At 37.0% G+C, this 25,681-nt stretch overlaps 2 protein-coding genes across 2 annotated transcripts; one reads left to right on the top strand and one right to left on the bottom strand.

Moving 5' to 3' along the window:
- Nucleotides 1–315: 315 nt before the first annotated feature.
- Nucleotides 316–989, bottom strand: LOC120415708 (ER membrane protein complex subunit 5). Its single transcript, XM_039577302.2, has 3 exons — nt 829–989; nt 715–767; nt 316–644 (listed from the first exon to the last, which is right to left on the bottom strand). The coding sequence occupies exons 1-3, from the start codon at nt 902–904 to the stop codon at nt 411–413; spliced, it is 363 nt and encodes a 120-aa protein (XP_039433236.1). The 5' UTR covers nt 905–989; the 3' UTR covers nt 316–410.
- A 5,311-nt stretch (nt 990–6,300) lies between these two features.
- On the top strand, nt 6,301–21,857 carry LOC120415720 (ATP-dependent RNA helicase me31b). The gene is made up of 6 exons (XM_039577315.2): nt 6,301–6,532; nt 9,259–10,299; nt 10,394–10,466; nt 10,532–10,910; nt 11,126–11,773; nt 20,468–21,857. Exons 2-6 carry the CDS (start codon nt 10,253–10,255, stop codon nt 20,635–20,637), a joined length of 1,317 nt encoding a protein of 438 aa, XP_039433249.1. The 5' UTR covers nt 6,301–6,532; nt 9,259–10,252; the 3' UTR covers nt 20,638–21,857.
- The last annotated feature ends 3,824 nt before the right edge of the window (nt 21,858–25,681 follow it).

Here is a 25,681-nt window from a genome sequence, read left to right as displayed (position 1 = left end):
GAAAAATTATTAGATTTATATCAACAAAATCTAAAAAGGTTCACAAAAAAACATAAACTTCGCACATTTCTGGAATGTTGTCTTATTTTAAATTCAGTCTGTTTGAAAAACATTTAAAACAATTTTAAGGTTGTTACAACTTTTTGGATTAATCTTAACATTTTTTTTTTTTCAAATCTAAGAGTTGTAAGATAAACATGGTTTTTTTCTGTTGAACACATGAAACGACATGATTGAAAACAATTATTTTCTCGGATGTCTCAAGAGAGTCCTCTCGGGGATCGATTTAAATTGAGAGAGTGTTGCCAAAGATAGTTTTCAAATTTTCACACATTTATTTACTTATTCAGCAATAAATACAATTAGTAAAACTTTAATTATAGTCAAAATGCACGCCCCCCGTGGATAATTCACTCGTAAGCACTCAACTCGGAGCGGTCCATCGTCGTCGGGTTGGGCTGCTCGTAGATCGGCGACAGTGCCTTGCCGCGGTGGTTGAACGTGTAGAACGACGGAATGTTTCCGAGCGTTTCCCAGGATTTGGCCTGCAGGTCGACCGTCGCCCGGATCTCCTTGAAGTCACCGACCACTTGCAGGATGTTGTAGATGATGAGGAACAGGCTGAGAATCGCTTGGAAAATTATCTAAAAGGCAAATGAAAATTGTGTGAGTGAGTGAAATGAGTACAACCGGAAGTATCAATTTTTCACTTACATCCACGGGGAGATTCGAAAACTCTTGGTCCGTAATTCTCAGGTAAGCACGATCTGAAAGGTAAAAACATTGCATGTTTTATGGCTATCAATCAACTTCAATCACATAACTTACGTTGTGCGGCAGAATAGGCAGCATGCAGAAGCGATACAAATCCGACGAAAAGGGCAAATTTGTTCAGGAAAGCCATTTTTAGTGAATTTTAAACTTAAGAATCAGCTGAACAATTTATGTGATTTTTCTTGTGGCGCACGGGGAGACAGATCTGTCAAAACAAATCTAGTACCTCATCTTGGTACTCTAAGGAAAATTATGCTTCCGTTTTTTCAATTTCAAAAGCAATTCGATTCGATGTTTTTTAACCGTATGCCTCAACAACCAAATTTGGGAACGCAGCTGTGGAGGTTCAACGTACACTCAACCCCCGGTGGTTGGTCACTTTTTCGTTTGACACTTTTTTAGTTTGCACCCCGTTGGTTGGTCAAAGTCAAACTAAAAAGTGACGAACTGTCACTTTTTACACGGCGCTCACGAACACTATTAAAACAAACGTTTGGTAGTGTGTGTGAACTCCGTGTAAAAGGGGTGTCAAACTAAAAAGTGACCCCGTTCGTTTGACAACAGTTGGTGTCAAACCATCGGGGTTTGAGTGTATAAAATATTTAAAATTCCCGCCGAATCTTAAAAAGCAGAATATTGAAATTAAAAGGGCAGATTTAGTTTTTTGGTCGAAATGGAGTGAAAAAAAAGAAGTTGTCTTTATAGATGTCGGCCATCGTGTCACTATTTATTGCTAGTACCAAACAGCTACCTCTGTATTATGAGTCCCCTGCGCTGTCCGATTGATCCACACTCGCAGGTCCAAAATGAAGTAAATCGGAGTGAAATTAAACTTGACAATAATCATACAAATATCTATGTTTTTACTAAAAATACAATAAAAATCTGAAATTTTTAAATCAAACCAAACAACAAATTCAAAAATATGTTGTTGGAGTTTATTTTATTAACGTGACTTTAACCTACAAAAATATGAAAAACAAACATTTCAGAAATTTCAAATAACATTTTTTTTTAAATAATAAAGAAAATTCGAGAGAAAATTTCAACAAAAATCTGAAATTTGGAAATTCAAAATAAAAAAATTGCAGAATTGAATAATAATTATAATATTAAAGTTTTTATAAATTCAATAGCTCAAAAATGTTAAAATTCGAAACGAATGTACAAGTCTGAATTCAAAAAGTTTGAAAATATAGAAATTCGTAAATACAAATTTCCGAAAACCTCGAAATTATAACAATCAAAAACTCTATTTCTTCCAAAATTAAAAAAATAAGAGCTTGGAAAATTAAAAAAAATTAGAATTTAAGAATTTCAGAATTGGGTTCTTAAATTAAGCTTAGATTGCTGATATTATTGTTTACAGCGATAAAGCTTATTTTTCTGAGTACAATGACCCTTTGTACGACCACAAAGAGTTTAAAATGGATTTTTAAATCAATTTTGAAAAATTAACCTCGCGGTCCTTCTTGACAGAAAAGTTCCTACTTGACAGCTCGTTCCAAGGGGACCATAGTTGATCCATCAAAAAAATGTTGTCTTGTCAAAAAAAAATTGCATTAAAATGAAAAAAAGTGATCAGAAATGGCTTTTAATCGTGTTTTTTACCGTTGTACATAAAAATTTACATAGGGCTTTAGTACCCAATTTAAGAATTTAAGAATTTAAGAATTTAAGAATTTAAGGATTTAAGAATTTAAGAATTTAAGAATTTAAGAATTTAAGAATTTAAGAATTTAAGAATTTAAGAATTTAAGAATTTAAGAATTTAAGAATTTAAGAATTTAAGAATTTAAGAATTTAAGAATTTAAGAATTTAAGAATTTAAGAATTTAAGAATTTAAGAATTTAAGAATTTAAGAATTTAAGAATTTAAGAATTTAAGAATTTAAGAATTTAAGAATTTAAGAATTTTAGAATTTTAGAATTTTAGAATTTAAGAATTTAAGAATTTAAGAATTTAAGAATTTAAGAATTTAAGAATTTAAGAATTTAAGAATTTAAGAATTTAAGAATTTAAGAATTTAAGAATTTAAGAATTAAAGAATTTAAGAATTTAAGAATTTAAGAATTTAAGAATTTAAGAATTTAAGAATTAAAGAATTTAAGAATTTAAGAATTTAAGAATTTAAGAATTTAAGAATTTAAGAATTTAAGAATTTAAGAATTTAAGAATTTAAGAATTTAAGAATTTAAGAATTTAAGAATTTAAGAATTTAAGAATTTAAGAATTTAAGAATTTAAGAATTTAAGAATTTAAGAATTTAAGAATTTAAGAATTTAAGAATTTAAGAATTTAAGAATTTAAGAATTTAAGAATTTAAGAATTTAAGAATTTAAGAATTTAAGAATTTAAGAATTTAAGAATTTAAGAATTTAAGAATTTAAGAATTTAAGAATTTAAGAATTTAAGAATTTAAGAATTTAAGAATTTAAGAATTTAAGAATTTAAGAATTTAAGAATTTAAGAATTTAAGAATTTAAGAATTTAAGAATTTAAGAATTTAAGAATTTAAGAATTTAAGAATTTAAGAATTTAAGAATTTAAGAATTTCAGAATTTAAGAATTTAAGAATTTAAGAATTTAAGAATTTAAGAAGTTAAGAATTTAAGAATTTAAGAATTTAAGAATTTAAGAATTAAAGAATTTAAGAATTTAAGAATTTAAGAATTTAAGAATTTAAGAATTTAAGAATTTAAGAATTTAAGAATTTAAGAATTTAAGAATTTAAGAATTTAAGAATTTAAGAATTTAAGAATTTAAGAATTTAAGAATTTAAGAATTTAAGAATTTAAGAATTTAAGAATTTAAGAATTTAAGAATTTAAGAATTTAAGAATTTAAGAATTTAAGAATTTAAGAATTTAAGAATTTAAGAATTTAAGAATTTAAGAATTTAAGAATTTAAGAATTTAAGAATTTAAGAATTTAAGAATTTAAGAATTTAAGAATTTAAGAATTTAAGAATTTAAGAATTTAAGAATTTAAGAATTTAAGAATTTAAGAATTTAAGAATTTAAGAATTTAAGAATTTAAGAATTTAAGAATTTAAGAATTTAAGAATTTAAGAATTTAAGAATTTAAGAATCTAAGAATTTAAGAATTTAAGAATTTAAGAATTTAAGAATTTAAGAATTTAAGAATTTAAGAATTTAAGAATTTAAGAATTTAAGAATTTAAGAATTTAAGAATTTAAGAATTTAAGAATTTAAGAATTTAAGAATTTAAGAATTTAAGAATTTAAGAATTTAAGAATTTAAGAATTTAAGAATTTAAGAATTTAAGAATTTAAGAATTTAAGAATTTAAGAATTTAAGAATTTAAGAATTTAAGAATTTAAGAATTTAAGAATTTAAGAATTTAAGAATTTAAGAATTTAAGAATTTAAGAATTTAAGAATTTAAGAATTTAAGAATTTAAGAATTTAAGAATTTAAGAATTTAAGAATTTAAGAATTTAAGAATTTTAGAATTTTAGAATTTTAGAATTTTAGAATTTAAGAATTTAAGAATTTAAGAATTTAAGAATTTAAGAATTTAAGAATTTAAGAATTTAAGAATTTAAGAATTTAAGAATTTAAGAATTTAAGAATTTAAGAATTTAAGAATTTAAGAATTTAAGAATTTAAGAATTTAAGAATTTAAGAATTTAAGAATTTAAGAATTTAAGAATTTAAGAATTTAAGAATTTAAGAATTTAAGAATTTAAGAATTTAAGAATTTAAGAATTTAAGAAATTAAGAATTTAAGAATTTAAGAATTTAAGAATTTAAGAATTTAAGAATTTAAGAATTTAAGAATTTAAGAGGAGCGGCCGTGGCTGACTGGTTACGGTGTTCGCTTTGTAAGCGAATGGTTCTGGGTTCGATGCCCATCTGCTCCCAACGAGAAAGTTAAGAACACATAAATTTGAAATTGAACGAAAAATCAAAGTCGCTCTAGGCCACGCTCAAGGCGGGGTTCGAACCCTCGTCCTTTGGATTGGTAAGCAAGAATGCTAACCACTAGGCCATGACGACTTGGTGAGCGTGGACTGGAATTAGGAATACTGTTACAGAGAGCGAGTTGTGGCGCTATAACCACGGCAAATAGTGTCCAGGGCATTCGTGGAAATACAATGTCCCATCCCAGAGGATCCCGGAGTACCAAACCTTCTTAGCATGGTGCTCCCAACGAATACAACCAAATCTCGGAGCGTATGGTGGTGTGTCCCCACGCTTCTTCCTTCCCTGTCGATTCAGAATTGTGTTGTTGTTCGAACACTCAGTGCTCAAACTCAACCCAATTACGAGTCATCTCTGTGATACGGCTTTACGCAGTAGGCCTGGCCGCTTTAACGCTTGTGATGTCTCAATGCTAGGCGTCATCTAACCTAAGGCACTCTCCAGGATCCCTTCGAAAGATTGGCTGCGCTAGGGTCTGATTAGATTAGATTAGATTAAGAATTTAAGAATTTAAGAATTTAAGAAAAAAATTAAACATTTGTACCCAATTTGTACCAGCCTTATTAAGTAATTTCCAAATTTCCAGACTTCCTAAATTCCTAGTTTCCGAATATCCTAATTTCTTTATTTCCTTATTTCCTAGTTTCCTAATTTCCATATTTCCAAATTACCTAATATCCTAATTTCTTAACTTCCTAACTTCTTAAACTCCTAATTTTATGATTTCTTAATTTCCTATTTTCTTAATTTCACAATGTCCCAATTTCCTAACTTCCTAATTTCCTAACTTCTTAACTTTCTAATTTCCTAGTTTCCTGATATCCTAATTTCCCAATTTTCTAACTTCCTAACTTCCTCACTTCCTAATATCCTAATTTCCTAAATCAATTTTCTAATATCCTAATTTCAAAATTTCCTAATTTCCAAATATTTTTTATTTCCTTCTTTCATTATTAATTTTTTTTAATGATAGTTTTTCTAGTTTTAGAATTTAAGAATTTCTAATTTTCTGTTTTTTTAAGAAATGTTCAATTATTGATTTCTTAATTTTGTTTATAATTGTTGTTAAAAGTTTTTGAATAAACATTTTCAATCTATTTAATTTTAACTTTTGAATATTTTTATTTTTTTTTATTTTTTCCTCGAAAGAACGAACTTTCCGAACTGTCAACTTTTCTTGGGGGGTCACGAAAAGAACACGCAACATTTCTTGACCGCGTTCCTTTCGACCCGTACTAAAAATTAAAATTATTATAATATTAAATTACCATTTTCCTGGTGGGGTTTAAAGAGTATCTAAAGGTCTATAGGCTGGTTTGCCGCGTGTCCTTCTCGTGAAAACGCGCAATATTTAAAAAAAAAGATTGCATTGATCTTTAATATATTTTTTTAAATTAAAGAAATGAATCTACTCATTTGCCATGGTCGATGAGGCAACACGCAAAACCAAAAACAAACATCGCACACATTTTGACAGCTCATCCGCTATGTTAACGAATCCCGTTACAAAAGCCGGACCGTCATCGTCGTCGCCGACTCGGCCCAGGCAAAAGAGGAGGCTTCACCGTCGCCATCGCGAGCGGCACCCGTTCATTATACGATTGTTGGCATCGAGTACCAGAAGCAAATAACGAGAGCGCTCGGCAGAAACGAGAAGACGTGTGAAGAAAAAGAAGACCAGGAAAAAAAGAGGAATAAAAAGGTGACTTTTTTTTTGCAAGTTGGAGAAAAAATCGGCAGCAGCAGCCTGCAGGAGAGGACAAATTAAAACGCGTGACGCAGCGACACCTTCCCCCGGGGACGATTATCCAGGTAATTCCGGAGCTAGAGAGGTTTGAAGGGAGGCCTGGGAACACGTTTTCCGCGGGGGGCCCACAATGGCGAGCGAAAAAGTGACTCGCGCGAGGAAGGCCATATTTGATTTTCTGTCGATGGGGCATTTTTTTCTTTTCGCTTATCGGGATTTTGCCCACGGCGGCGGACATTTTGGCCACGCTTTGGCAGTGGGGTGGTGCCGCTTACGGGTTCCGGAACCGGGGCCCCGTTCCGGCGTGACGTCAGGAGGTTAAACTTTTTCTTTTGTCTTGTGGCGGCGGAGAGCGAAAAAGAGGAAGCTCGCGGTGCGACGAAGAAAACGAAGCAGGCGGCGGTGACGACGAAGACGGAAAAAAAGGAAAAGAAGTTGCAAAGTTTAGAAATTTTTAACACTTCAAGCGCTTTGCCACTCGAAAGATTGAGCAGCTAAAAGTGAGAGTTCAATACTCCTTATTACGTCGTTTTGTAACAAATCACTTCTCGGTGAGTGTGTGTGTGTTTGTTCGTAGAATTGTCCCCTGCCTGGAATCTTTCCCAAATCTACTAAAATTTCTCGCCTGCTGCGATTGCATAAAATGTTAGCTTCCCCGACACACACAAATACCGTAGTCATGGCCAACGTGCCCGCTCCTCGAAGGACGGAGTTTCGAGGCTCTTCTTCGTCTTTTTGTTGTTCCTCGCCCGAGAGTAGTCCACGCGATCGTCGTCGTCGGAGTGTGTTGTACTGTTACTACCTCCTTGCCTACTTGGATGATTGCTCGTTGCACAGACGTACTCCATTTTTGACGCTCGCTGTGAACATAACCTCAAACTTGTGTGTGTCGGAGGAGGTTGGTTGGCTTTGCTGGTCGCGTTACGTGGTTTGGCGATAACCGAGTGTATTTTTTTTTGAGAGTTTGACGTGAGGATGAACTTGTTGCAGTTTTTATTTTGCTGTTGGGAACAAAATTTCAAATTGATGAAATAACTTGAACCTCAAAAAGTTGGTAAAAACAAACATTTGTCTTAAACAATCACATTTCATATTGCATTTATCTAATGAGGTTTACCGAGTTGGACAAACACGGCGATTGCTGAAAAAATCTCGGGTGAGTTTTCAAAAAGTCATAAGAGCCACCGTGAGCTCCGACACTTATTTTCGTTTTTCTTTAAATTGAATTCATTTGCTTATGATCTGATACGATATTACGGTCCTTTTTAGCAACGGAGAGGCAACTAAGTGGATCACAACGTCTCGATTATGTTTAAACTTTGAATCCAGTGGTTGTGCAGGCCACTCCAGAAGGCTCCGTTGTGCTCTTTAAACCACGATCGGATGATTTTAGCCGTGAAAGATTCTATCTCTGTCTGGAAAATGTATCTTCATCAACGGAAGAACCTAAATGCTCCACTAAAAACACTAAAAATAAACATGGTTCTCCAGCACACCACTGTAGTACTCCGCCTTCCTGGTTCCCTTTACGGCAATTATCGGACCAACACCGTACCATGAAATTGCATTCCAAATCATAACGGAAGCGCTCCTCTATGCTTCACTGTTGACTTAAAGCAGTCTAAATCGTACGATTCCTTGAGAGTCGCCTCGTCCGAATAAACGACCTTTTTTCCATTGGGCGATTCTCCAATCCTTGTGAGCCTTGGCACTTCGCTGCACGCCCATGCATCCTCATTCAATGAAGCTCTCGCCGTACTGTACGCGTAGATCCCGGTTCTTCAAGTGAGTCGTTTAAGGACGCCGTTGCTATAACCACGATGATCCTGCGATCCACTCTACGATTCGTTTCAGGCTCCGCTTCTAGCGACTGTCCAATGGTCTTGATTTGTCTATATTTTGGCGATCGGTGGTTTTCCAACTCCCAACTAGAGTTAAAGCTTCAAAATTGGCTCATTTTTCAAAAAGTTATGGGCATATTTGAAATTTGACAAATGTTTGCCTGACGCGATCACTTTGTCCAACCCCTGTATCTTCTATATATGATTCATAAAAAAAACTTACCAACGGGACGAAACCCGCTCTAAACGAATAAAAGGTGCAGGGTAAATGCTACAACTAAAACCATCATGACGAAGAACTTTCGATACCGTCAGTGGGGATGACTATGGGTCAAAAAACGATACGTAGATTTGTTCATAGATAGCTTACTAACATTTTCCCAAAATATGGTGGACTTTGATGAACACTACCTTAAATGCCAATAGTTTGAAAATTGACCCAATCTCACCCCTTAGAGGGGGTGACATTTTAAGTCAAATGAAACTAAAATGATGACAATTTCTTTAAATTTTCACCAGATATCGTGCCTTTCGAGCTAGGTACATGGTTCTGAAAGGCAAAACTCAACCAACTGTCAAATCTAATGCGGTTTTTAATTTGCTCGATTGAATTGAGCAACCGCGTCCGTGTGCCTTCATGTCAGCGCTGCTATAGAAAGTATATTAAACTGTTTCTGAATGTACGATAAAAAAGAAACATAATTTGTGATATTCTCTCGACTCGATTCCAAGTCTATTTTGCACAAATGTTTCTAAAGATTTTCCCCTGTATAAAAATATCATGTTTGTGTTCACCACTGAAATCTGCTATCGTAAAATGCATGAAGGTTACTTCACAAACCCCAACTGATAACGGTCGTGTACACTTGCCCACATGCCGATTGCGTCCCCCGTTGCAACACGCGATAAGAAAAACTCTAACCATTTTATGTGTTGCAACTCAATTTCAGATCCAAAATTGGTGGCAATCACGAGCGCAGCGCAGGTCGCGGATCCCCCTCCCCGGCCGGCCAGTTTTGGTGCGTGTGGCCGCCTTCCGGCCAAAAACCAGAAGTTTCCTACAACTCGCAAAGCTCTCCGCCGCGGATGAGTGCAAGCAGCAGCAGCAGCAAACTGTGATCCTCTGAACAAATCCCAGAAGCGTTCTGTCGAATCGAGTAAAAAACAAGAAAAAAAAATTACAGACTTTAGCCCCTTTTTCTCGACGGTTTTGTGTCGCAGAAGGAGTTTGGCGACGGTTCGACGGACGGTCCGCGCTGTGTGTGAGTCAGCTGTTTTTCTCTCGCGCGCAACACACATACACACTCACGTTTCAATTGTACAGAAAAAAAAGAAGAAGAAGACTTATCAAGCGTAATTACTCAAAGTGCATGGTGTTGAAAAAAGAGAAGAGAAAAAAAAAAAGTTTTTTACAAGTGATAGCAAAAGACACACAGTGAAACACACAAAGGCGAAAAGAAAAAAAGAATTTGGTGGGAGGTGAAGAGAGCAAGACTTTTTTAATTTATTATTTATATATTAGCTGTAAAATACCACAAGTAAAAATCAAGTTGAAAGTGTGCGCGTCATTGTGTGCGAGTGAGTTGCGAGCGCGCGGTGGAATTGGAACGTCAAACAAATGCTACCGAGATAACACACACACAGAAGTCTCTACGAAGAAGCGTAAAACAAACTCTTAAAAGTAGTGTGAATAAATCAAATTAAATTGTAAGCTACATTAAACCATAAGGAGTAATTTTAAACCGCAAAGCTGAAACACACGAGAGAGAGAGAGAGAGAGAGAGAGAGAGCGAAGGAAGAACCAACCAAGTTGTTTTTATACTATCAAGAAAAAGAAGATTCAGTGAATTTGTAGCCTAAGTGTAAAACAAAACAAAAAACGTAGAAGCAAAACTACCAGTAGAGGATAAGCCAAGCTCTAAGACGCACTCTACTACAATCACCATGATGACTGAAACGCTGAATTCGAACAACCACCTCGGCCAGAAGGGGTAAGGGCAGCTTCTTATCAGCTCTAGCAGCGGTCGGACGGACGGACAGACACTAATCAGTGTGTTGTTTTTCTTTCATTTCTTATCGTTACAGCGAGAAAGTGGACGACATGGGATGGAAAGCCAAACTCAAACTACCGCCCAAAGATACTAGAATTAAGACTAGTGTAAGTACGCAAGTCTGGTAGTTACGAGAATAAGAGTAAAACGATGTTCTTACCCCTCTTCGCAGGATGTAACGGATACTCGAGGCAACGAGTTTGAGGAGTTTTGCCTGAAGCGCGAGCTGCTGATGGGCATCTTCGAGAAGGGATGGGAGAAGCCCTCGCCGATCCAGGAGGCGGCCATCCCGATCGCACTAGTGGGTAAGGACATTTTGGCGCGGGCCAAGAACGGTACCGGCAAGACGGGCGCGTACAGCATCCCTGTACTAGAGCAGATCGATCCGACCAAGGATTACATCCAGGCGCTGATCATCGTGCCGACGCGCGAGCTGGCACTGCAAACGTCACAGATTTGCATCGAACTCGCGAAGCACATGCATATCCGGGTGATGGTGACCACCGGTGGTACCAACCTCAAGGATGATATTATGAGAATATATCAGAAAGGTAAGATTCAGTCGCCATTACAGATAAGCTTCCCCTTTACTCTTAAAATGATGATAAATCTCTCAGCCATTGAGATGCCCTTCGGGGGCACCATTGATGCAAAACCCAAATTGCCAATTTAACTGAACTCACTCCAAGCACAAAACTTCATCCCCACTACTAGATCTAAAACAGAGACACTAATGCGTTTCCTCGCCTCCCCCCCTCGCCAACAGTTCAAGTGATCATCGCCACGCCCGGCCGTATACTGGACCTGATGGACAAGGAGGTGGCGAATATGGCCAACTGCCGTATGTTAGTATTAGACGAAGCGGACAAGCTGCTGTCGCAAGACTTCAAGGGCATGCTGGATCATGTCATTATGAAATTGCCAAAAGAGCGCCAGATTTTGCTGTTCTCGGCGACATTCCCACTGAGCGTGAAGAACTTCATGGAGAAGCACCTGCGCGAGCCATACGAGATCAACCTGATGGAGGAGCTCACCCTCAAGGGTGTCACCCAGTACTACGCGTTCGTGCAGGAGCGGCAGAAGGTGCACTGCCTCAACACGCTCTTCTCCAAGCTCCAGATCAACCAGTCGATCATCTTCTGCAATTCGACACAGCGTGTCGAACTGCTGGCGAAAAAGATCACCGAGCTCGGCTACTGCTGCTACTACATCCACGCCAAGATGCAGCAGGCGCACCGGAACCGCGTGTTCCACGACTTCCGGTCCGGGCTGTGCCGGAACCTCGTCTGCTCCGATCTCTTCACGCGCGGTATCGACGTGCAGGCTGTGAACGTTGTGATTAACTTTGATTTCCCCAAGATGGCGGAGACCTATCTGCACAGAATCGGCAGATCCGGCCGTTTCGGACACCTCGGTGAGTTTTCAATACTACTAAACATAACCTCGAACCCCTAGAAAAAAAAGGTGCAGGTGGTTATGTTACACATGACCAGTATGACAAAGAACTTTGCAAGATGATTGTTGAAATTTTCGATAAGAATGTCCGGTCCAAATTTCCCCATGATTCCCTTATAATTACATAAGACAACTCTTTTGTGAATAGTTTTAAGACATAATAGGTCTATTCCCGTACTTGCAGAATTGCAGAATTTCTGCAGGATCTGCAGAATTCTGCAGCCAGCATAAGTCACTTTTTTGCAGCACGTTCCCGTACTTTTCAGTACGCTCTCTTCAACTCTCTCTTTTGCAGAAGTTCTGCAAGAAGAGAAGCGGCAAAACTTTTGCCTGGGTAACGCGTTCCAGTACTTTTTCTGCAATATTGTACACAGTTGAGTGGATTTACTCAAATTGGGTATTAAAGTTTTTTTAATTATTTCAAAATATAAAAAAAAATGGTTGCCGAAAAAGTAATTGAAGCAAGTTTGCCTCTAAAAAAGGGAAATTATTTTTTTATGCAGCACAACATTTTATAAAATCAAGGATGTATTATTTATTAAGTAACTAGAAATTAATTATGCTTAGGTAGAAATTATATATTAGAAACAACTCAAAACTTTTACATTAGGTAAACCATTTTACAAATGAGAGTGGCAGGTACGTTTAATAAACCTGATTTGAAAAAAGACAAACAAAGGTTTAATATAGAAGGGACCAAAAATACATGTTTTAATAGCAGAATGTTTGAAAGATTATTCAGGATAACATAAATAGATTATGACTGGATGCCTCACGAGAGAACAAATTAAAAAAAAAAATGAATCACAAACTCAAAAATTTTAAAACACATAAATTAAGAAATCTATAAATTAAGAAATCCATAATTAAAAGTATAAAAAAAAACTAATATTTTGAAATTGAGAAACTTTTAAAAAAACATAAATCAGATATTTGAGAATTTTAAAAATGCAAATAATTATATCAGAAAAATTAATAAATAATAAATCACAAATTCATAGTTTAAAAATTCGAATAATTAAAAACTAAATATTTCAAAATGTTTAAAATTTCAAAAAATAATCCTAATTTTAAAAATTCAAAATAAACATAATACAGGTCGAAAAAAATCGAAATAAAAAACAATAGTTTGAATATTTATGGGTGCAGAACACCAAAAATTCAAAAGCTATAGTTAAAAATAATAAGATAGAAAATTAAATAAATTATAACTTCAAAAATAAGTAAAATTAAAAAATTCTTCCAATCAAAAATTTTAAAACAAAATTATAAATAAAAAAGAAACAGTCAAAATTTCCAAACTCTAAATCGTTTAAATATGTGTTTCTAACCGAAAATATGACTCCATGTGTATTTTTATGATTCAAGATGGCGAAGAAATTAAGAATTTAAAAATTGAAGAATTTCAGAGTTTCAGAATTTCAGAATTTAAATTTTGACAAAATTACATCATTTTTTTGGTTCATATAAGAATACAAATTGGTTGCGCCGTTGAAGGTACAATTTACGATCTGCCAATTAAATTTACCTATTATTTTAAAACACATATTGAGTATCTTCAAAATCAATTTATGATCAAAAATAATTCCTAAACAAATATTTATTTGAAATTATTAAACTCAAAAGAAATGTGTCTTTTAAAAGTTTTTAAAAACTATTTGTTTTTAAAGTACATTTTTTTGTTGAGATACTAGCCGTGCTGTAACACTATGGCTTAAGTTTTATCAGGTAAAAATATTAACACTAAAAAAATCGCTTTATCATTTACATGAATAAACTAAGCCTGAAATCGTTAACATAAAAAATCGTTCTCAATAAAACCAGACATAAAAAAACAACCCCAAAATTATTTATTATTACAAATAATAATAAAATGCTTGATTTCACCCAAATTGCAAATTTTACGTAAGCGTGTACTCAACATCCATCACACCGATCACACCAAATTGCAGTAACTTTTCAACAAGAAAGAGAAGAGAGAGCTTGCAGAAAAGTACGGGAACGGTTTTGCTTCAACTTCTACCTCTCTCATTGCAGAAGTTCTGCCTGAGAGAAAAGTTACTTTTGTTGCAGAAAAGTACGGGAACGCTCTGCTGCCGTTTTTGTGCAGAATTGCAGAATTCTGCAGTACGGGAATAGACCTAATATCAACGTCCTATCGAACTAAGGGGACGGAAATTGCAAATGGAGCTGCAATAGAAATCAAGGTGAAATCAATCGACTTTCCCTCACCACTCGAAAGTTATCAAGATGCGGAAATGTTTTTGCAAGGCTGTTGCAAGCAATTGGCGGCAGCAAAGTAAATTTCAACAGCATACATTAAAACTGCCCTTTCAAGGGCTCTAATTGAATTCGAAATAGTTATTCTATATTTCCAGAAACAGAATTTCGCCGCGGCATAATAAAAAGGCAATCGCAGTAATCGATTTATTACTTCAGATAATGGTCAGATGCATGTGCAGTATCAAAAACCATAAAGTTTGATACCCATATTGCCCTAACTTTTATGGTTCGGCAAATGTCCCCTCATCGGAACATCCGCGGGGCCTCCGGCCACTCCGGATTGTAGCCAATACTTCCGAAATTTCAAATTTCATGTCCAGTATCAAAAACCATGAAGTTTGATACCCATACTGCCTCAACTCTTATGGTTCGGGAAATGTCCCCCCACCGGAACATCCCCGGGGCCTCCGGATTGTGGTCACTACTGCTGAAATGTCAGATTTTTTGTCCAGTATCAAAAACCATAAAGTTTGATACCCATATTGCCCTAACTCTTATGGTTCGGCAAATGTCCCCTCATCGGAACATCCGCGGGGCCTCCGGCCACTCCAGATTGTGGCCAATACTTCCGAAATTTCAAATTTCATGTCCAGTATCAAAAACCATAAAGTTTGATACCCATATTGCCCCAACTCTTTTGGTTCGGCAAATGTCCCCCTTCGGAACATCCGCGGGGCCTCCGGCCACTCCGGATTGCGGTCACGACTGCCGAAATGTTAAATTTCATGTCCAGTATCAAAAACCATCAACTTTATCGCAACCACAACCAACTTGACCCAAAGGGAACTGGTTCTCGATCAACACGGAGACCCCTTCCTGATGCCGTTAACCGGAGCCTTCCGGGATCAGCAGCTTGACCACATCGGTCCCTAACGTTCTTCCTTGATGGCCTGCAGCGACAATCCGTCCCGTTCCTGCGACGGCCCGAGCCATTTCGGTGACCGCTCCACGTCGTTGACCGGGGGAAATTTCTGCTGTCCCTTCTGATTTTGCAACTGCCACTCGATGTTGACTCTTCGGCTGTCAGAAAATTTTGAGCTTGAGTGGAGATGATTTTAGATACATCAATCTCACGTCTCTCGGAGAGGATGATCGGGAAAGGTTTGTTCAACCAATAAGCGTGAAGGAAAAGGAGGGGAAGTCTGCGAAGAGGGGAAATCACCACGTAACGATTTCGCTTCGCAAAAAATTGGGTTCCGATCTTTTTATTCATTCTCTTTACACATACTACACACCACCTAGAGCACCAAACAGTGCGTTGCAAGTGTATTTGTAGCAAGAAAGCGCCATCGACTGTGGATTTGCTCGTGTGTGTGTGTGTAGTAAACCACACTAAAATTGTGTTCGCGGAACCACACTAATATCGAAAATCGATTTTCCCCAAGATCGATCGGATGAGCAAACTCGTGAAGGGTAGTTGCACGGCAGAAACCAGGCGCACACAAATGAAGCTCCCCAGCCCGCGTTTGTGTGTATGCGTTGATAATTTGGTGCTCTTTCAAGCCCCAAACTTGCCACTCGATTTCCCTTCCGCACACACAAACACTCACTACCGTACCCAACCAGATTTTTAAAGAATACTCTTTCGTGTGAATTGGCCCTGAAAAGGGCCATTTTAACGTCTTATGACGATGATAAAACCATGCGATGATGACACTCCAAGTTGCCGGCAATTTTCCCTCCCGCGCCTGCTCTGCCTCTCTTTCCAATTTTTCAATTCTCTCCTTCCTCTCGGCGGCTCTGCTGTGCTGCTGCTGCTGCTGCTTCTCGATCCTCCTCGTGCAAAGCTTCGGACTCGTTTGAGCTTCAACCGGCGGCACGGCGCTCTTTTATAACCTCGCTTGGCTGTGACGGCTCGACGCTTTCGAAGCAGTGGCAGAGAGCAAAATTTGCTAAGTGCTAGATACTTGAATCTGATTAATGTGTTCGGGAAAGGTTGCGCTCAACCAATCAGCGACCGGGATTTTCCCGGTCTGAATTTTTATTTTTCATCTTAACTTTTGAGTACTTTAACAAAGTTTTATCAACTTTGTGAGGTAGTCTACTTGCAATTTAAGACTTCCCCTTTCGTTTGGTGGATAAAGCATGCAGATTGCTTGAATTGGGTGGAAGATATAAGCGTTTAAACGATTACACAAATCGTTACACTTTCGCTTCGCGAAATTTTGGATTGACACCCGTAGACAGTGCCCTTAGGACAAAGTTCTTTGTCAAAATCCAAATCCAGATAAGTCACCGAAAATTGCAACCGATTGAGTGGATGGCAGTTTCGAGATTATTTTTGTGTTGACCGGCCCCGTGGCCCAAATGGTTGCTGGTTCTGCCTCACAAGCAGAACTATCAGGGATCAAATCCTGGGAGTCTCCTGTTCACCAACTTTGAAATCGGTATTGATTCGTACAAGTGTTTTCGTAGTTTATGGATGGCCCTAAGAGGGACAAGAAAGATGAAAATGTTCGAAAATCTTGGCCATTTTCCGGGCAATTTTTTTTTCTGTGGGTTTGTTTAACATGCCAAGCTGAACCGAAAAGCGCTTTGAAATTTATTTTTATTTTTGAAAAAAAATACGATTTTAAAAAAGATTTCTTTTACAGTCCAGACTCGATTGTCCGAAGGCCTCGGAAAAATTTCCCTTCGGATAATCGAATCAGGAGAAAAAAAAATCGCTCTTATTTTTGATTGTTGAGCTTAAGGTGGTAGATGGTGTCTTTCACTTTTGGGGCAATGACTGTCAATGATGGTTCTGAATTCGGGCTTCAGAAATAGTAAATTAGAATGAAAAAATAATCACTGTGTGTGTGTGTGCAACCAACCAAACGGGACCACGCGATCGCTTCTTACAAATTGAGTTGTTTCCATGTATTTTTAGATCTACATTCTATACATGGAAATAACTCCCATAGGCATTTTGAAGGTGTTAGCTCTGCCGAGCTTCGGTGACCCATTTCTACGCTGGCTAGCCGAGCGCGAGGTACTTCAGCTTTATCGACAAGCCCCGCCCTGAAAAACGTTTGCATCAATCGGATTTAAACGTTATTTAGAACTTCAGAACCCTTGTCACCCCGACTCGAGCGACTTTGATTTTTCGTTCATGTTCAGAGTTTCAATATTTCCTATACTTTCTCGTTGGGAGCAGATGGGAATCGAACCCAGGACCATTCGCTTACAAAGTGAACACCCTAACCAGTCAGCCACGGCCGCTCTTAAAAAAAACTCGACAATAATCGAATATCAATTTTCTGGCTGAAAAGTTCAATAATAAAAAATATGAAAATTTTAAATAAAAATAAATCAATACGAAAATAAAAATTCAAAAATATGGAAAAACTAACGTTTAAAATTTCTGAAATTTCAAATTAAAAATAAATTTGAAAAATAATAAAGGAAATTTCAACAGTTTTTAATATCTGACATTTGGAAATAAAAAATATGTAAAATTTAATAATAATTTTATTATTAAAGTATTTATAAATTCAAAGCTCAAAAAAATAAAAATTCGAAACATGAAAATTTCAGAAATTTCTGGTTAAAATTCCAAAAGTTTTAAAAATCTGAATTTTAGAAATCCTAAAATACAAATTTACGAAAAACCCGTAATTCTTACATTCAAAAATTCCATTTAGGCCGTTGCAAATATTTTTGCGTTGCGGTGCTGTATTCAAAACATTTTTAAACAAGCCCAAACATGCTTAATATGATTATCAATGCAGAAAATGCATTTTAGATTGTTTTCCGTTGATTAGACTTCTATTTTCATGGACAGTTTGAAGTTTTTTGGAAAAAAATTTTTGCTCCCTTGATTTTTCAGACCAATTTTCAAGGGGGAGGAGCGACATAGACTTTGAAAAATATTTGCAACGGCCTTTTTGAAAAATAAAAAAAAAACTAGAATCATAAATTAAGAATTTAGGAATTAATTTAAGAACTGAAGATTTTAAAATTTTAGAGGTTTTGAGTGTTTGAATTTAAAAATTTAAGAAAAACATTTAAAAATATTTGTAGGGGATTTGAGTTGTAAATAGCTCAATAAGAAGTGAGCAAGCAACTTTCTATCAATAGTTGGGCAAAATTTGTTGTTTAAATAGTGAGAAACAGCAAATTGGATGGAGTTATTTCGTATATAAAAAGGCAGTTGCAAATATTTTTCAAGGTTTATGTCCTCCTTCCCGGCCTGTCGGCCTGAATAATCAAGGGGCAAAAAAATATGTTTTCGAAATACTTCCAAATTTTAATGAAAATTTAAGTTTAATTAACTGAAAACAAGTTAAAATGCATTTTCATGCCTTTATTATCATTTTTATCATGTTTGAACTGCCTTTCTACGCATAATTGTCCCATGTAATTTTTGGTCGATTCTGACTTTTTGTAAATTTTTTGTTAAGTTTGACGTTTATTTTCCGAAAAACAAATAAAATCTATTAGGGTAGAGAAGTCATCAATGAGACACGGGGAACAATGATAAAATGGCTCTCACAAGTCGTAGTTTCAACCAATCAGGCTCATATTTGGGGGAAAGGTGTGTCTACTGGATACACGTCTGCCATAATAGTGGCTTTGGTTATGGACGCTCCCTTACAAAGTTATTCATAAATGTTTGATTCTGGGGTGTAAAAGTAAATTATGGACAAAAAATACTTTTTCGCTCGTAGGCTGCCATTTACACTAAAACTAATATTTCTTCAAATTTCTTTCGACGTTCCATAGGGATTAAGTTGGGCTACAATGTCCTTTCATTAGATTTGGCCAAAATTTAGAATATACCCAGAATCCAGGGCTGTCCCATTGTTCCCCATTCATTTCAGCCCATGGGTAACAATGAGACACTTTGATTTTTTTTCAATAAACTTTTCAAAATCGATGGAAATCTTTCAAAACATGAATTAAAAGTGATTATTGGCATATTTATAGAGTTTAAACTTCATTTCACCAAATTTCAATACTTTTTGGTGTAACTTTTGTTATTAAAAGTTTCATGTTAGCAAAATTGCTCTAAAATGTTCAAGGCAAGTCACCTGCAATGGAACAATACAAAAACATGATGTTTTACTAGAAAAGTATTGATTTTCGTTGAGTGTCTCATTGTTCCCCAACTGTCTCATTGTTCCTGCCAAGTGCGTCTACAATGAGACAGTTGAATAACTCTGGCTGTAGATGTCGGATCGATCTCATATTTTGGTCAATGTTAGAACACATTAAAAGAAAGATAATGCAACTAAAAGCTCATTAAAACATGCTAATGAAAAAAATAGAAAAATCGTTGAAAGTTGAAAACCAAAAGTGTCTTATTGATGACTACCCTACCCTACTTTGTTCGGAAACTCATTGAAAACAACACCAAGTCTGTTTGTCCCATCGTTGTACTTCTACGCATAATTGTCCCACCAAGTATTTTCTTTCACGAATTTATCAGTTTTACGACGTTTTGTGTCTTGTTTACCTATTGTGTAGCAAGAGGATTACAAATAAGATTGATAAACTGCTAACTGGGATGATTAGGGACTTATGGGGTGAATGGGGACTCACGGGACAATTATGCGTAGAAACACAAAAAACGGACGAAAAATTTCAATTGCGTTTTTCTCAGTTGCACTTTTTTGAACATGGGACACTTATGCGTCGAACGGCAGTGAACACCTTTGAATTTTTTTTCGTGAAATAGGGGAAATTCTCGTATGTTTGGCAGGTTAAGCACTCGCTCCTAACTCCATCCAATTTGCTAATTTTCACTATTCAAACAACTAGTTTTGCAAAACTTTTGATAGAAACTTGCTTGCTCACTTCTTATTGAGCTATTTATCACTCGATTTCAGATGAAAACGCTTTTAATTAGCATTAATTGAATGTCGAAGTTCTGACCTGCCAACATTAGAGGCACGCTGGAATTATATGCTGTTCCCCTACCAATGTACAGTCCGACGAAAAGTTTTTTTTCCGCGAAAAAAAATCCGTTGATACCTCGATATTTTGAAAACTAATGATTGGAAAGCAACCGGGCGCCTGTAAAATGCATTTTTAAACACTTTTTTCGTCTAAATGTTGATACCTTGGCTTGTAATTTAAATTTTGTTTTGCCCCCCTTTCGACTTTGGTCAGAGCCGACGGACATAAACTTCAAAAAATATTTGCAACGGCCTTTAATTGCTGTTAATTTTTTTGAATAGGTATCTCTTTAGTTTTATCTCCGAAAAAAAAACCTCAAGCGCGCACACCGTCAAACGCGCTCATATCAAACTGTCAACTTTTCTTGGGGGGTCACGAAAAGAATGCGCAACATTTCTTGACCGCTTTCCTTCCGATCTGCATACTTAGCTTTAAAACTGATTTTATTTACTAGTCTTCCTAACATTTGTCTCTCCTTCCCCCCTTCCAGGTATCGCCATCAACCTAATCACCTACGAAGATCGGTTCGATCTTCACCGCATCGAGAAGGAGCTCGGCACCGAGATCAAGCCCATCCCCAAGGTGATCGATCCGGCCCTGTACGTGCCCCGGCCGGATGACCCGAACAGCACACAGGAGGAGCAAAACATTAGCAAATAAGTCTACCAACTCCCCTCGCCCCGAACTTCTCCATACAATTACATAAACAACAACAGCAACAACAACACACATCCCTAGAATAAACAGCAGTGCGCGCGCAGAACGAGAGTGCCGCCCCACGGATCCTCCGCAACAGCAGCAACATCAAGAACAACAGGAACACGAACAAGAAACGTCCAGCCGCGGCTGCCCCGAAGATTTTTTAACCCTCGACCAGAGGAGGAGCGCGCGTCGACGCGCGCGCCGAACAAACGCAGCAAGAGAGACACAGAGTCGTTTTCGGACCGGGGCAGATCTGCGTGGGGTCACGGCGGTTCCGTGCGCGCGCTGTAATACACACACACAGTTACACAAGGATTTAATTACTAGCGAGAGAGAGAGAGAGAGAAATGGAGTCTTCAAATTATTACAGAGAAATTTTGTTCAAGGAAACAAGGGTAAAAACCAACTTTTTAAAGATCGTTCTATGAGAAAGAGAGAAGCAGCCTCAGCGGCAGATATCGATGAATTTGAGCAAACCGGAAGAACCCTTGAACATGCTGCGCGTGCGCGCGCGACGAGTGAGTGCGGAAAACCAGTGCGTGGAGATCGAGTGCACGAGGAGATTTAGGAATGAACGTCGATCGCGTGGATGGGAAGCAGAACAAAAGAGGAAATCATCGCGTTGTGTGCGCGAGCAAGGACTAGAATAACACAACATCCACACACGTAAACTTTTTTATCTGATTAAGGAGAAGCAACAAGGTAGGATCGCTGAGAGCCGCGCGTCGTCGGCAAGGGCGAACCCTAAAGAGACGGTTCTTGTAAATAGACACACACACACTTTTTTCGTGGGAAAAATTGAGGTGAAAACAAAGAGGTCCTTTGCAGAATAATAACAACACTAAGAAAAGGCAAACAGGTTCGTCCAAAGTGGCGCGCGTGCGCGAAGCGAAAAACTGCAGGACTTTATTAGTTATTTAGTGGAACAACAACCAAAACACACAAACACACACATTCTGCATTCATCTGCACCGCCGCGGAAACTCGGAGCGAGTAGTAGTACTGGGAACACTGCAAATATAAACAGAGAGAGAGAGATAGATTTTTTCTACGCGGCCAGAAAGCGCGCAACGCCAGCAACAATACGGTGGGAATGAGGTTTTTTTTACAGCAAACGAAATAAAGGAAACTTGAAAGTTTACACTCTAGGAGGAGAAATGTTTTAGAACAAACAAAAACACGAAAGAGAGCAAGACTTGCGCGCGCAATGTCCCCGGGTCAACTCTCGCTTGAAGTTCCCCGCCATCGTCGTCCAACTCACGGTACTAGATGTTTTTCAGACTTTGTTTTTCCATCAAATTGTGTTAGTTTTCCGTTCTCACTAAAATTGTTAGCAATGTTTTCATTGAGCGTTTGCCAACACTAAATTTAGTTTTGTTTCTACTCAGAGTAGATGAGATGAAAGCTAAGCGCTCGATCGGGCAGAATCGCAGAGGTCAGAACTCAAATTCTGAACAATTCGTCAAATTTTAGGGCGGTTTGACCGATCGGCGCAAGCTTCATCTATTCCACACACACTTCTTTAGTCCAGAGTCTAATTTGGTTAATTTTGTTCAATGGTAGCGTGTTGGCCGAAAGATTCGCTCCTGTTTCGTGCGGGCAAATCAAGCGCACTTCAGCTTGGCTGAAGCATTTAACACTTCAAATGCGCGTGTCGCGCCGGAAATAGGAACAAATCTTTCGCCCAAAACAGCACACATAATTTCGTCTAGCCTAATAAAGAAGAAGATAATTGTTTACGCAAAAGTGCGATGCTGCAAAGGGGATCGAATTGTTCGCGTTACTTTTATAATTAGGGGTTTTGGGAAATTTAAACGATTTCTTTCGCGGAACAGGTAAACTTTGCAGCACCGCGTTTTTCTGGGACAATTTGTAGCGCGAAGAAGGGAGAGAAGAGCGGTGACTCTTCGTTTAAGAAGAGGGCGCTCTTGGAATAACACAAAACGAACGCAAAACGCAATCAACTAGTTCGTTTAGTCGCCAGTGGCGACATTCCATTGATGAAATCTGCGAATTTTGAACTCTGGTCACCCTAATTTGAATGGAAGTCCATTTTCGATCTTTTGAGAAATGCCAACTTTTGAGTTGATTCAGAATTTCTGGTTGAAGGTCAAAGGTAGATTTCCTGCAGCGTAACTAAAAAAACTTTCCGAGGGTGAAAAGTGATTAAAAATCGCAGATTTGTCGATTAGTTAAATTAGTTTGCCTCAAGAAAGGCAGAGCAGGAGAGAAGCAGGTCTAAGCGTCTTGGGCGGATTCCAAACGGCGCTGCCAACAGGGAAACAAGTGGTTCAAATTTGCGTAACTCGTCACACATACGCACGCAACATCCCGCCATGTGGCGAACCTCAGAATCTCCGGTACGCAAATTTGAACCGGCAGCTCGTTGGGTTTCCCCCTAAGACGCGCATTAGACGAGTCCAATAAAACAACATCCAGAAGAAGAAAAAAAATTGGACACAAAACAACAACCAAACATGTGAATTCAGGCATAAAAAACGAATTGTGATCTCTATCAATAACTGAAACAAACAAAAAAGAAGAAGAAGATAAACTAACGCCGAGGAGAGTTGATTTGTTAAACTTTCCTCCTCCGATTTTGTTTTGTTGCGCAGTCGCGCACACCCCTTCCAGTCTCTGTTAGTTTCCGTCTTATTTTCTTATAAGTGCAATCTCTAGTTTTGTATCTTCAGTATTTTGGACAGACACGACACTGACTGCCACACACGGTTCGTACTAAACAAAAAAAGTTACAGAGTTTTTATTGCATTAGTGTCAACACAGGTCGGCAGGCTAGCATTTGTCTCGTACATTTTATTGGTTCTGAAAGTCATTCTTTTTAACTTTACTACACTAACAGAGGAAGAGAGAGAGAGAGAAAACAATTACTTCAGAGTACCTGTTATTTACACGAAAAAAAAAATCAAGCCGTTAGAAAATACCAACTAATAAATGGCAATTTATTAAAAACAAGGGTCGTAGCACAACACCTTAAAGCGTGCCCTGAAAACTGTCAACCACGCGCGGAGATTCGCCACAAATCAAAGCCAAGTTTAATCCTTCCAAATGACGTAAATCGTCGCGCAACCGCGCGTTTTCAAGCAGTAGAATTTCAAATTCCCCCCTTTAAAGAAAAAACGTTTGGTCCCACGTGACCAACACCATAGAGTTAACAATGCAGTGGAATCAATCAGTCCAAACCAACAACAACACTTCAAACGAATACCCCCCTCATTCTTGTCATTTTGCCCCGGGATAGCAGTTTTGATTGGCTTTGATTTGTGTGAGAAAAAATAAAACAACATCAACAAAAAAAAAGATCGTTTTGACAAAACTAGTTCTAAATCTATTTCCTATAATTTCAAATAGAAAAGTAAGGGAAACAAATTAACATGGAAGAAGAAAAAACCGGAAGAAAAACTAGTGATGTGAGAAATACGCGAAATTACCGTACCTGATATTTGTTATTGTGAGGAATATGTTTAGAAAAGATTTTAGAGCAACGCAAAAAAAAAAACAACAAAAAAATAAAACTGCTATCAAACCAACCAACTCGAACCTCTCTTTTGCTTGCGGTGTAATGGAAAAGAAAGAAAATGTCCGTTAGCTAAGTATGGAGATCGGAAGAGTGCGGAATTTGAATTTTTTTGAATTAAATATACTTTATTGAATCTTTCTTATAATAATTACATTTGGTTTACATAATAAGTGGTCAGCTGTGGCTCTTCAGCTTTAGTTTGCTTTTCGTGATTTAAACACTGTTCATGTTCATAACTTTAAAAGTATATGATTTATCATTTTTGTAACACTAGGTACAATGAAGAAAAAAAAATTTATTTAAGAAAACATAACCTAACCTAAAACTAACTTAATCTTACCATAAACTAAACCAATCCTTGAATCAAGGGGTATTCAGATATAGCACATTTTTCCCTGAATTTCAAACATTTTTCTTGAATCTTCTGATCCAACATTTTTACTTCTGCTAATTCATGAACCTCACTTGATCTAGTCCAGCCAGGAACATTCAAAACCATTTTGAGTACCTTGTTTTGGACACGCTGGAGCTTCAATTTATGAGTTCTAGCGCAACACTCCCAAACAGGTACTGCATACTCAATAACGGGGTAAATTATTTGTTTGTATACTGCTAGCTTATTTTTCAAAGAAAGCTTTGATTTTCTGTTAATTAAAGGATACAAACACCTGATGAGAATGCTGCACTTGTTCAATATTTTATCTACATGCTGTCGAAACAATAGTTTCGAGTCAAGTATGAGACCTAAATATACAACTTCCTTTGACCAGGGTATTGAAACATCATTCATTTTAATCAAAACATCATCCTTTGGGACAAATCGGGCCGATTTGGAAAGTGGAAAAATGATGGTTTGAGTTTTGGCTGCATTTATGCGAATTTTCCAGTCGCCAAAGTATTCGGAAAGAACGTCAAGACCCTTCTGAAGACGGCCGACTAAATATCTGGTTATTTTACCCTTATAAATAACGGCAGTGTCATCAGCAAAAAGTGACAACACACCATTACCAGGAAGAGTAGGCAAATCAGATGTAAAAATATTGTACAGAAGTGGGCCAAGAATACTTCCTTGGGGAACCCCAGCATCAATGTTGAATAATCCAGAAGCAATCCCATTCAGAAAAACCCTGAACGATCTCTCCGAAAGATAGTGCTGGATAATTTTGATAAGATACATTGGAAAACCGTATAAATATAGTTTATGTATCAAACCATCATGCCAAACATTGTCAAAAGCCTTCTCAACATCCAACAAAGCCATAGCAGTTGATTTAGACTCAAGCTTGTTCTGCTTGATGATTTTAGTTACTCTCGTAAGCTGATGAGCAGTATTATGTCCCTTGCGGAAGCCAAACTGCTCGTTCAAAATTATATTATTATCGTTGGTAAAATCCAAAAGCCTTGAATAGATGACCTTCTCAAAGAGTTTGGACAGACTACTCAAAAGACTAATGGGACGATAAC

Source organism: Culex pipiens, chromosome 2 (assembly GCF_016801865.2).
Source record: "Culex pipiens pallens isolate TS chromosome 2, TS_CPP_V2, whole genome shotgun sequence".
In the NCBI taxonomy this organism is placed as follows: domain Eukaryota; kingdom Metazoa; phylum Arthropoda; class Insecta; order Diptera; family Culicidae; genus Culex; species Culex pipiens.
The sequence above is the reverse complement of the archived record's forward strand: the minus strand, read 5'-3'. Positions and strand labels throughout refer to the sequence as shown.